We start from the raw sequence: 12,314 nt of genomic DNA on the forward strand, positions 1-12,314 counted from the left end.
ATCAATGCTATAGGTACTTGCCAAAGAGTGAAGAGATTAAAATGGATCACAAACAGCGTGACACAAGTGTAATATTATTTAATGTTTATTTGCTAAAAACATATTTGGATGGATGGATGGATGGATGGATGGATGGATGGATGGATGGATGGGTGGGTGGATGGATGGATGGATGGATGGATGGATGGATGGATGGATGGATGGATGGATGGATGGATGGGTGGATGGATGGATGGATGGATGGATGGATGGATGGATGACCGGTAACTGCAAAGCAGATTTTTGTTGGATAAAGGCTCATTGATATACTGTCGTAAGGCTCTGTTTGAGAACAGCACACACCAAACTAATTCATCACCTCTATTTACAGTAATATTAGCACTTTCATTCTCTTGTATTGCAAAGTACACTGGGTTGAAACATTGAGCCACCGCTGAGAATAAATGCAGCGGTCAGACCAAAGCAACCAGGCTGCGGTGTATGATCTATAATTGATCGAGATGATAAACGTGTGCGTCTGTGTGCTTTCGGCTACTGCTGTCTGACAAATGACCAAACACAACCTTTAGAGCTGACCTACACAAACCAAGGAGAGGCGCGAGGTTGGCTGATGTCAAAAGAAAAACAATGAGTGGAACAAAATCGATGAAACTAGAGCAGCCATCGCTCCACCAACGAGGGACGTTAAACAACGACTGAGCTGCTGGGCAATTACCATGATTGGAGTGAGAGCATATGTGTATTTGTGTGTTAGTCCCTCAGGTATTCTCCAAGCCACTTTTGATTAGCACATATGCTTAAACCGATATGGAGTGACTGTGTGTGTTTATGTGTGAGGCTGTCTTCATTAGCATGTGTGCTTTTACTGACGAGGGTTGATCGGTCAATGCTGTGCACTTTATTTATGAGTAAAAGGAGACAGATGGAGCAGGGCGAGGTATTGATAAACCACTGCCTTTAAACAGGAATCAATAAGCAGGGAGGGGCCGAATGACACACACATTAACTCTGTAATATGAGGGGATATGAAATCACTGATCTCTCTTGCTAGAGGCTTAGCCTGTCCTGTCTTTCTCAACTCCCACCTTCTCTCGCCATTTCTGGCAGAAGAAAAAAAAAGGGATGGGGGTTTGAGATTAAACAGTGGAGGAATGTGCTAATCAACGCTATTCATTAGGTCTGTCAGTGACAGAACAACGTTTAGGGGATTCCAACTCAAACACAACAATCAAGTTTGTGTCTATCACATTCTTCAGTTTGTACTTTTGTCAGGTACACAATATTTAAATATTGTGTAAATCAATTAAAATAACCTAATTTGTAGCGTTCTAGAGGTTGTGGACACTGCAACAACAGTTATTGTTAATTAGTTTGTTAATTTAAACTAAAATGAAAACGAAAATTGAAAATATAACAATAAAAGTTAATTCAAAATGTTAATCAATACTATCATGGTATATAAATAATAGCAGCGGCTATTTGCACTTAGTGTAAATAGCAATTAGATGCCATTTACACTAAGTGAAAATAGCATATTTTCTTAGCGATAGATGCTATTTACACTAAGTGAAAATAACAATAAATTCTATTTACACTAAGTGACAATAGCAGCATTTTCTTAGCGATATGCTATTTACACTAGGTGAAAATAGCGAAATATTCTATTTACACCATGTAAAAGTATCAGTTCTTTGCAATAAGAGTAGCCTAAATAATAATTAGATGATATCTATAATTTATATTGGCAGATACTATTTGCACCTCAATAATTTGTACATTAACACGATGCAATAATATCATAGAGTGTAAATGATTATATTTATTAAAATTATTAAATGGATGCTGCCTTATTGGGATAATAACTACACCTTCCCCTAACCCTACCCAATAAACACTTTTAATATTATTAAACACTCGTTTTTTTCATTTTCACTGAAAATAAATGTGAGCTCTGCAAAAGGCGGTTTCAAACCCGCATCAATCTCGTTAAAAGCCAGGTCTGCGAGCCTTAAAGGGTTAGTTCACCCAAAAATGAAAATTCTGTCATTTATTACTTACCCTCATGCCGTTCCACACCCGTAAGACCTTCGTTAATCTTCAGAACACAAATTAAGATATTTTAGTTGAAATCCGATGACTCAGTGAGGCCTCAATAGTGAGCAATGGACACTTCCTCTCTCAAGATCCATAAAGGTACTAAAAACATATTTAAATCAGTTCATGTGAGTACAGTGGTTCAATATTAATATTATAAAGCGACGAGAATATTTTTGGAGCGCCAAAAAAACAAAATAACGACTTATATAGTGATGGCCGATTTCAAAACACTGCTTCATGAAGCATCGGAGAATAAATCTCCGAGAGAGGAAATGTCATTACTCCCTATGCAGGCCTCACGGAGCCATCGGATTTCAACTAAAATATCTTAATTTGTGTTCTGAAGATTAACGAAGGTCTTATGGGTGTGGAACGGCATGAGGGTAAGTAATAAATGACAGAATTTTAATTTTTGGGTGAACTAACCTTTTAATCGCTACGGCTGCGCCACTGAAGACGTTGAGTTCCATGCATCTTTTTTAAAAACTTGAGTGTCCCAACCAGATATTGGTTGGCGGAGTTAGTGTAAATAGCATTTGCCAAGAAGGGACACTATTTGAACTTAGTGTAAATATACACCCCTTATAAATACTGGTAGTTGAAAATCAAATTTTGTCTGAAATATTTCTTGATAAAAACTTGATGTTAACGTTTTTCATCAACTTTTGCACTGTTAAAATTGCAGTTCACCCAAAAATAAAAATTCTATCATCAATTACTAACCCTCATGTCATTCTAAACATGTATGGCATGATCAACACCAGCTCAATACATTTATGTTCATGTAGTGAAGGGGCATCATAACATAATTTACAGATTACAACAACGACACTACAAATATCAGTTTATCCTTTCATAGCTCTAGAACACTTAAATGAGAGATGATTATAGTCCAGCCTTCACAGAGAGTCTCAGTGACAGGTCGCCTTCCCTATATAAAATCAAATCACCCTCTCCTTTCCCTTTCTCTCCTCTGTCCTCTCCTTCTCTCAGAGCAAACAACCTTCTCTCCTCTTGTTATTAACTAAATATGAGCACTTTGACCGGGGGACAAAAATTCAATATTTTCCCCACCAAATATTTAAACCAAGCAAATAAACAGACAAATAAATAGGTCTCCCAGGCGACCGGGCAAGTGAGGAGGGCGGGATGTAATTTGACGGGCGAGTTATTTGGGAGACTGAAGCCCACAGCTATTCAGGGGCTCATTTCAGCACCTGTCAATCAAGGAGCAGAGAGGAGAGTGTGTAGGTGTGTGTACGACTGCGAAGTGGCCGAACGCACATACAGCCTTCAAGGTCGGAGCAGATAAGGTGAATATCGTACCCGATGAATATATCACCCTCTCCTTCTTCATCTCCTCTCGCAGGCCTATCGAAACATCTTAATTCCCCTCTAATAGCCGGCTTTATCCGTCATGTGTACAGAAAATGCATCAAGACAAAGAAAGAAAGAAAGAAAGAAAGAAAGAAAGAAAGAAAGAAAGAAAGAAAGAAAGAAAGAAAAAGATTTGAAATAGGAGATCATGAAGCATATGATCACTCACAAGCCAGCGATATTATGAAGGCCTTTCATTCATATTAGATGAGTTGCAGATGACTCTATTATGTCAGGCTAGATTGAGCTGAGCAGAGAAAGAGAGAGAGTGAGTGAGATAATGCAATAAAGCCACTACCTTTCAGAAAACAAACACTTATAAACACCAGTGCCGCATGCATCATACAGACGGTCTGCTTTAACTTTAAAGGTCCCGTTCTTCGTGATCCCATGTTTCAAACTTTAGTTAGTGTGTAATGTTGTTGTTAGAGTATAAATAAAATCTGTAAAATTTTAAAGCTCAAAGTTCAATGCCAAGCGAGATATTTTATTTAACAGAAGTCGCCTACATCGAACGGCCAGTTCGGACTACATCCCTCTACTTCCTTCTTTAATGACGTCACTAAAACAGTTTTTTCACTAACCTCCGCCCACAGGAATGCACTAAAAAAGGGGGCGTGGTCTTGTTGCGCTCCCACGGAGAGGAGCAAGAGTTGCATTTGTAGAGTGTGTTTGTCGCCATGTCGTCGAAACGCTGTTATTTTCATCCCGCAGTCCAATCACCTTTGTTTGGCCTTCCCAGGGACGCTGTACTTAGAGATCAATGGTTACAATTTATGTTTGACTCGGTTCCCGAAAATTATAATCCACATGTAAAACTATGTGCAGCACATTTTACTGAGGACAGCTTCCTCAATCTCAATCAGTTTAATGCCGGATTCGCACAAAGATTATTCTTGAAAGATGGAGCAGAAGCTGCTGTCGAATCACAACACAGGAACCGCTGGCACAATCAGAACTCGTTACGTATTTCTGAAGGAGGGATTTCATAGAACAAGGAAGTCATCAGCCCGTTTTTATGACAGTGGAAACAGCGGTATACAGATAAGTAAATTATGTGAAAAATACTGTGTTTTTTTTTTTTACGCGAAACATGAACACATGTTATATTTCACACTATAAACACAATCAAAGCTTCAAAAAAACACGAAAAACGGGACCTTTAACTACCTCAAATACAATGAGTGTGTTTGAAATGGTTGCAGTGCTCAGGCTGGGGAACACTAGTGGCTTTGGTGTGTTTGAGGTTTTTGGGGCCAGTGGTGGCCAGTGCTGTGGGAAAGGACAGGAAGTGGGTCATATGACATGACAGTCACTTCTTAAAGTGGGCCCTGAGACCAAAGCCATTGCAGAGTGGAAGGACTTCAGAGGGCCACCGACACACACACACACACACACACACACAGTATTTCTCTCTGGACCGTTGCGAATACATCTCTGAAGTCAGGTCACAGCAGAGTTTAGCAGAATGAAACTGTCAACAGCACAGACACACACACACTGGAATCCTTTAAGCCAGATCACAGCAGTGTCCTTTCACTCAAGTGCCAAAAATGTGCTCCAAGAGTTTCACATCACTATCAGCGCATCAGTCAAAAGCCAGAACCGTTCCATCACAAACACAGACACATACACTGCTGAGAGCCCTGGAACCCTGCATCCTGAAATGAGCAAACTAAGATCATCTGTTCTCAAACCACGTGAACTACACTCTAAAAAATGCTGGGTTAAAAACAACCCAAGTTGGGTTAAAAATGGACAAACCCAGATGTTGGGTTAAATGTTTGTCCCAACCTGCTGGGTAGTTTCATTTAACTCAGCTATTGTTTAAAAATGACTATACTGCTTGTTTAAAATGAACCCAAAAGAGGTTGTAAATGAACATTTATTGATAATAAATTAAGATTTATTAATAAGTTAATTGCTTATTAATAAATGTTCACCTTTTGATTATTTTTCTGATTTTTAATTTTCCACCTATTTTGGGTTCATTTTAAGCAAGCAATATAGTAATTTTTAAACAATAGTTGGGTTAAATAAAACTACCCAGCAAGTTGGGTCAAACAATTAACCCAACCACTGGGTCAAAATAACCCAAACACTGGGTTTGTCCATATTTAACCCAACATGGGTTGTTTTTAACCCAAAGTGTACATACAGTACAGTCCAAAAGTTTGGAACCACTAAGATTTTTTATGTTTTTAAAAGAAGTTTCGTCTGCTCACCAAGGCTACATTATTTAATTAAAAATACAGTAAAAAACAGTAATATTGTGAAATATTATTACAATTTAAAATAACTGTTTTCTATTTGAATATATTTCACAAAGTAATTTATTCCTGTGATGGCAAAGCTGAATTTTCAGCATCATTACTCCAGTCTTCAGTGTCACATGATCCTTCAGAAATCATTCTAATATGCTGATTTGCTGCTCAATAAACATTTATGTATTAAAAGAAACATATATATTTAACATATATATATATATTCTATGTTGAAAACAGTTGTGTACTTTTTTTTTCAGGATTCCTTGACGAATAGAAAGTTCAAAAGAACAGCATTTATCTGAAATACAAAGCTTCTGTAGCATTATACACTATACCGTTCAAAAGTTTGGGGTCAGTAAGAATTTTTATTTTTATTTTTTTGAAAAGAAATTAAAGAAATGAATACTTTTATTCAGCAAGGATGCATTAAATCAATCAAAAGTGGCAGTAAAGACATTTATAATGTTACAAAAGATTAGATTTCAGATAAACACTGTTCTTTTGAACTTTCTATTCATCAAATAATCCTGAAAAAAAATATTGTACACAAATATTTTGTACAATTGTACACATTAAATGTTTCTTGAGCAGCAGATCAGCATATTAGAATGATTTCTGAAGGATCATGTGACACTGAAGACTGGAGTAACGATGCTGAAAATTCAGCTTTGCATCACAGGAATAAATTACTTTGTCAAATATATTTAAATAGTACACAGTTATTTTAAATTGTAATAATATTTAACAATATTACTGTTTTTTACTGTATTTTTAATTAAATATTGGTGAGCAGACGAAACTTCTTTTAAAAACATTAAAAATCTTAGTGGTTCCAAACTTTTGGACTGTACTGTACATACACTGGAAAATAAATAAATAAATCTTTATGTATTTTTGTTTTGTAGTAAAAATATCTAAACACCCCTAAATTTGCTCAAAAAGTAAAAGATATGTATAAATCATAATCTGTATAATACATCTTGAAGTAGGTTTATCGCTCTTACCACATGGGTATATAGTTATTGCTTTAAGCATAAATCTAATTAAATTTAGTTATATGCTTAAAACAAGAAAACGTCAAATTGCCATGGTAGTAAGAAAAATACATCAAGATAATTCTCTGAAAATATATATTTGGTCATATTAACAATTTAGATTTTCTCATGAATAAATTGTGTTTTAAGGCTTAGATACACTTCTGTTCAAATTATTTTTTTTTTTTTAGAGATTAAGCAAAAATGCATTAAACTGACCAAAAGTGACAGTAAAAACATTTACAGAAGACTGCAGTAATGATGCTGAAAATTCAGCTATGTCATATTGTATTTTTGATCAAATTAAAAGCAGCCTTTCTGAGCATAAGATACTTTATTTGACTCCAAACTTTTGAAAACTAGTTTAAATTCTCTTAATATATTTATATATTTGATCTAACATAATTACCATTTTCTCAAAAGCATATCATGTCCTATGGTGTTTTCTTTAGATATGTTTATCGAAAAACTAAAAGACTGATAATTAAAATGTATAAAATGTCAGCCAACAGTTATGCTAATGATCTGTATTACATGACAGAATAATTGATTATTATTAATAAATCTGATTATCTATTTAACATTGGCATCTTTTGTCATACGGCTGTTGCTGCCATTTTATAAAAGCACTTAGAAAGCACAACTTTAACTATATTGAAATCACAGAAATGCACAATCTCTGTTCTTCTCCTATGCTAGTACTATCAGGGGGCCACATGGCTGTTAGTCCCCATTGCTTGGGTAGTCATGACAGGCGTGAGTGGCCGTTTAACCCACACAGCACCGAGGAGTGTTGTCATGGCAGCATCATGCGGTAACCATGAGGCTCATGGGTCTGACAGGTCCACTCATTGCTGGTTAACTGGGAGAACTGCATTATGTGTTCATCATGTGGACACACACGGTGCTCTTGGGACTCGCTGTCTCACTGAATAACTCACTCTTCAGTCTGTGTAGAGATATGGACTCATGAGAACAAGTGCACATACACAATCAAGTTTGCGGTGATATTGTCTGAACGTATCAGATTTCTTCTTTTTTTTTTAAATCAAAATTAAGTGTAAAAAATTGGTCTCGGATCACAAAATTTCAATTCTGCCATTACTTGCTCAGCTTTAACACATCTGGAGATCTATGACAGAACATTGCTGCCCTTTTCCACTCAATGAAAGCATGCAATGACCATGGGCTGTCAGGCTATAAAAAGGACAGTAGAAACACCATAAAAGTGGTCCATATGATTCATGTGCTACATAAGCTATATAATAGAAGAGAAAGTAAAAAAAAAAAAAAGGTAATGTTAACCACAGATTTGAATCATAAATCGAAACTGATACTCTAAAAACCCATAGGAAATATTACAAGGAAACATGACTTAAAAATGCAAATTCTCTTTTGATTACAAAAGACTGCAAACTCAATAGCTATATTGTGAAGAAAGAAAAAAATGTTCAGTGAATTAACCTATTTTCAGTCATAACAGGTGTATTTTATATTATGTGTAACAATGCATTTGTCCTTCAAATCATGCATGTTGTTGAATGTCACCTCTGAGATGTGATCCATTATTAACTTAGCTGTCAATCTTATAAAATCAGCATGCCTGTAGGAAACACATACACACACAGAGTACTTAATTTCACATGCACCTGGTCATCTTCCTCTCATCTACAGTGATGTAAGATATAGAATCTACTGATGACCTTCCTTAGAACAATGCATACTTGTGCACACATGCCTGAAAACAGACTGCAGTGAAGTTTAGAGTGGCCATTCACCAATCACCTGCTCACCTGAGGCTCAGCCATCTATCACACCTTCACTACAGACTAGAGGAAACACCCCCAACACCTACAGGCAACACACACAGACACGTTTGTTTTTGTGAATTGTGGGGACATTCCATAGGCGTAATGGTTTTTATACTGTACAAACCGTATTTTCTATCGACCTAACATCAACCGTACGCCTAAACCTACCCATCACAGGAAACTGTGCACATTTTTACTTTCTCAAAAAAACTCATTCTGTATGATTTATAAGCCTGGGGACATGGGGTAATGTCCTCATAAGTCAACTTCTCCTTGTAATACCTATGTCATACCCATGTCATTATACACATTTGTGTCCTGGTATGTCACAAAAACATGCATGCACACACACACACACACACACACACACACACACACACACACACACACACACACACACACACACACACACACACACACACACACACACACACACACACATCCTTGTTTATACAAATTTGTGGGGTCTAAATGCCTCCACTAAGATAGTAAGATGAGGAATTTACGACATTGTGGTGTCCTTTTGTCAGACCCCACAAAGACAACATCTTAAAAGTTATATATAAAAATGTTTGACAAAATCTTAAAAGTCACTATAGTATGACCCTTCCCTACACTATACCTAAACCTAGCCGTCACAGGAAGCTAATGTAATTTTAACATTCTTATATATTCAGACACTACATATAATTTGTTGTTTTTTTATTAGTGGGTGGAGAACACTATAGTTCATTTATGTAAGTAAGGATAGCAAAATAAAGTAAAATTTCTCATACAGTGGACTACCAGTAAAATTGATACCATGACCATGTTTTGCTTAAGTGTTATCTGACATAATTAAGATTATTTTTTTCTGACACAGTTTAACTCTGAGATGTTTTTTTTTTTTAAACTATAATGAATAAACTGTAATAATGAAGAATGAGAATGATGCAAAATGCATACAATTATTTAAGATTCTGTATTTCAAGGTCACTAAAACAAATTATAATTTTTTGGCACTGACCATGTTGAGCTCATTTGTACAAAAAACAGATTTTCCTTGCTTGGAGTTCAAGTCAATAAACCAAATACTAAACCATTCTGAAATATGTGCAGTTTTAAATTAAGCTTTTCCTCAAATGCTGATAGTGTAAATAATAAGATAATAATAAGAAAATAATAAAACAAACAACAACAACAAAAATATTCAAAGTAAAGGCATTTTCCCTGCTCTCTGACTTTTGGATCCCACTAGTACTTCCATTACAGTATTTCATATAAATTCCATTAATTAACCATTAATAAATTAATAGCTTAAATATTCATAGCTTATTATATTGAACACTATGAGTAACTATCTGAATGCACAATTAAATAATGATCTGTAAACCTAAGAATTCTTCAATAACTTATCTGTTAAGCACTATAAAAATGTAATAATAATTCTTCAATAACGTTTGATGAAAAATTATATAAATTGCTACCAACAGACGAACAAAATGTCATGCAAAAAGAATGAATAACCATCTACTGATTGATAAACCAGCATTGTATTTTATTTCTATCATAACTAGTGCTTTGCACACACAACGCTTTCAGAAAAGCAGTGGGGCTTGTGGCACTCCAGAAAGAATACAGAAAAAAAACACAATGAAAGAAAGATTATATATACATTTATATTTATATACCAACCTCACAGCATTTACTCAGAAAGAACACAATATTTGGCAACCAATGACAACTCAAAAACTTCAGAAGTATAAAACACATTTAAGCATCTTCATCGAATACTATAATATGGATCTTCTACATTAACACTGATGACATAGAAAAGCATAAAAATAAAAAGTAAGCTGCTGGACTTCAACAGTCATCCCTTTTTCATTCATCCTTCATTCGTTTAGAGGACATCAGAGTGCTTTTCTTCCTCCTTCACTCGTTAAAAGATGTTTGAGTGCATTCCTCCCGAAACTGGCAGCATTTCAGACATAGGCAAGCGTTATTGAAAGGTTAAGAGCCAAAGAGCTGCGAGAATTACGTGACACAAGGGGTGTAAGTTCTCTTGGAGAGCTCCGTAAAAGCCGCCTATCGACACTACTTGTCTTGGGAGAGAAACATCTTATGTATACACAACACACATTCATATTCAGTCACACAGAAATAAAACCGCCTACACGATTACGTACACGTGTGCGTGCCATGTACCTACATGCACCTATATAGACAAACATCATCAACAAAGTCAGTCTAACAACATTAACTTTACCTTCTCCCTACAAACATTCAGACGGACGCACACGCAAACATTCAAACACACTTGGGACAAATTCAAACAAACTAAATCCCTAGACAATACGCCAGGTGAAAGGCAACGGCACGCATATGACACCCGTTAATGATGTCATTACACCCCCGCAATGTCATATCCTTTTTTACCGACTTTCTTCCTCAAAAGATGGCACACAGGCAAACACACACACACACACACACACACACACACACACACACACACACACACACACAGAGGAGAAGTGAACTGTGTATACTGTATACATCTACATAATGCCTGTCCAAAAAAAAAAAGCTTCAGAGGATATATGGAGAAATGAAGTAAAACATACATACATTTATGAATATATATTTATATATACGTATATTTATGGATAGGTATTGTATGCTACTACTGATATGAGTCTATGAAGGGTCATTGTAACACTACGGACTCTGTTAAAGTGATAGTAAATGATACTGATGGAAATAGGAAATAAAACGTCCCATCCAGATGTCACCCTGTATCCACCCCGGTATCCATCCTTATATCCGTCTGTCCATCCCAGTGGACCTCAAAGTGGTGTGTGTGAAGGTGAATGTTGGTCTTCAGGCAAAGGTGGGCCAGAAAGGAGAAACTGAACAGGTGTGTGTTGTACTGTTTTTGTCACCTGTGATCTCCATCATGGCCTCTATCTCTTAACATCCACCCATAACATTCTTTCTCTCCATTTATCTCCCTCTTTTACTAATATCTTACATCCTAGGAAGAAAGAAAAAGTGAAAGTAAGTTTTACTGTCTCAATCTATGAAATACTTTTCATTCACAACATTCACAGACTGAAAATCATCAGAAAAGAGCTGATCTTCATAAATTGCAAACAATCATCAAGGCCGCTTTACATTATTTTGATAATCTCTACATAAAAGAAAACATGGTAACACAATAAGGCTCATTAGTTAACATTAGTTAACTACTTTAGTTAACATGAACTAATAATGCACTGCACTTAAACAGCAATAATTCATCTTTGTTAATGTTATTTTCAACATTAACTGATACATTAAAATCAAATTTGTTAACATTAGTCACTGTGAACTTACATGAACAAACAATGAACTGCTATATTTTTGTTAACTAACGTTAACAAAGATTAACAAATACAGTAACAAATCTATTGCTCATGGTTAGTTCACGTTAGTTAATACATTAAAGCCGAAGTCCGTAAGTTTTGCCTCTTTGTCGCCATCTCTGTTTGAAACCTGCAATTGCAGTTATTTGCGAAATTATCGTCTTTACATGGGTTGTGCATCGAGGTGTAGCTATGTGTCTGACCAACTGAACATTTTTTACAATAAATTGTGCAACCAATGGTGCAAATTATTATTGTTATACTTTGTTCTTGAATTGTTAATGTTAAAAACATCAACATTGCGTGACTACGTAGTGTGTATTATCATTATCCATAACTGTATGG

At 35.8% G+C, this 12,314-nt stretch overlaps 1 protein-coding gene across 1 annotated transcript in view; it reads right to left on the reverse strand.

The window, feature by feature from the left end:
• Window positions 1-10,102: 10,102 nt before the first annotated feature.
• fto (FTO alpha-ketoglutarate dependent dioxygenase) overlaps window positions 10,103-12,314 on the reverse strand; it is a 160,106-nt gene continuing 157,894 nt past the window's right edge. The window contains exon 10 of the mRNA XM_048184626.1: window positions 10,103-11,599. Within this exon, the coding sequence (XP_048040583.1) occupies window positions 11,593-11,599 (7 nt within the window). The 3' untranslated portion in view covers window positions 10,103-11,592. The remainder of the gene's footprint in view (window positions 11,600-12,314) is intronic.

This window comes from Megalobrama amblycephala, linkage group LG3 (assembly GCF_018812025.1).
Source record: "Megalobrama amblycephala isolate DHTTF-2021 linkage group LG3, ASM1881202v1, whole genome shotgun sequence".
Taxonomy (NCBI): domain Eukaryota; kingdom Metazoa; phylum Chordata; class Actinopteri; order Cypriniformes; family Xenocyprididae; genus Megalobrama; species Megalobrama amblycephala.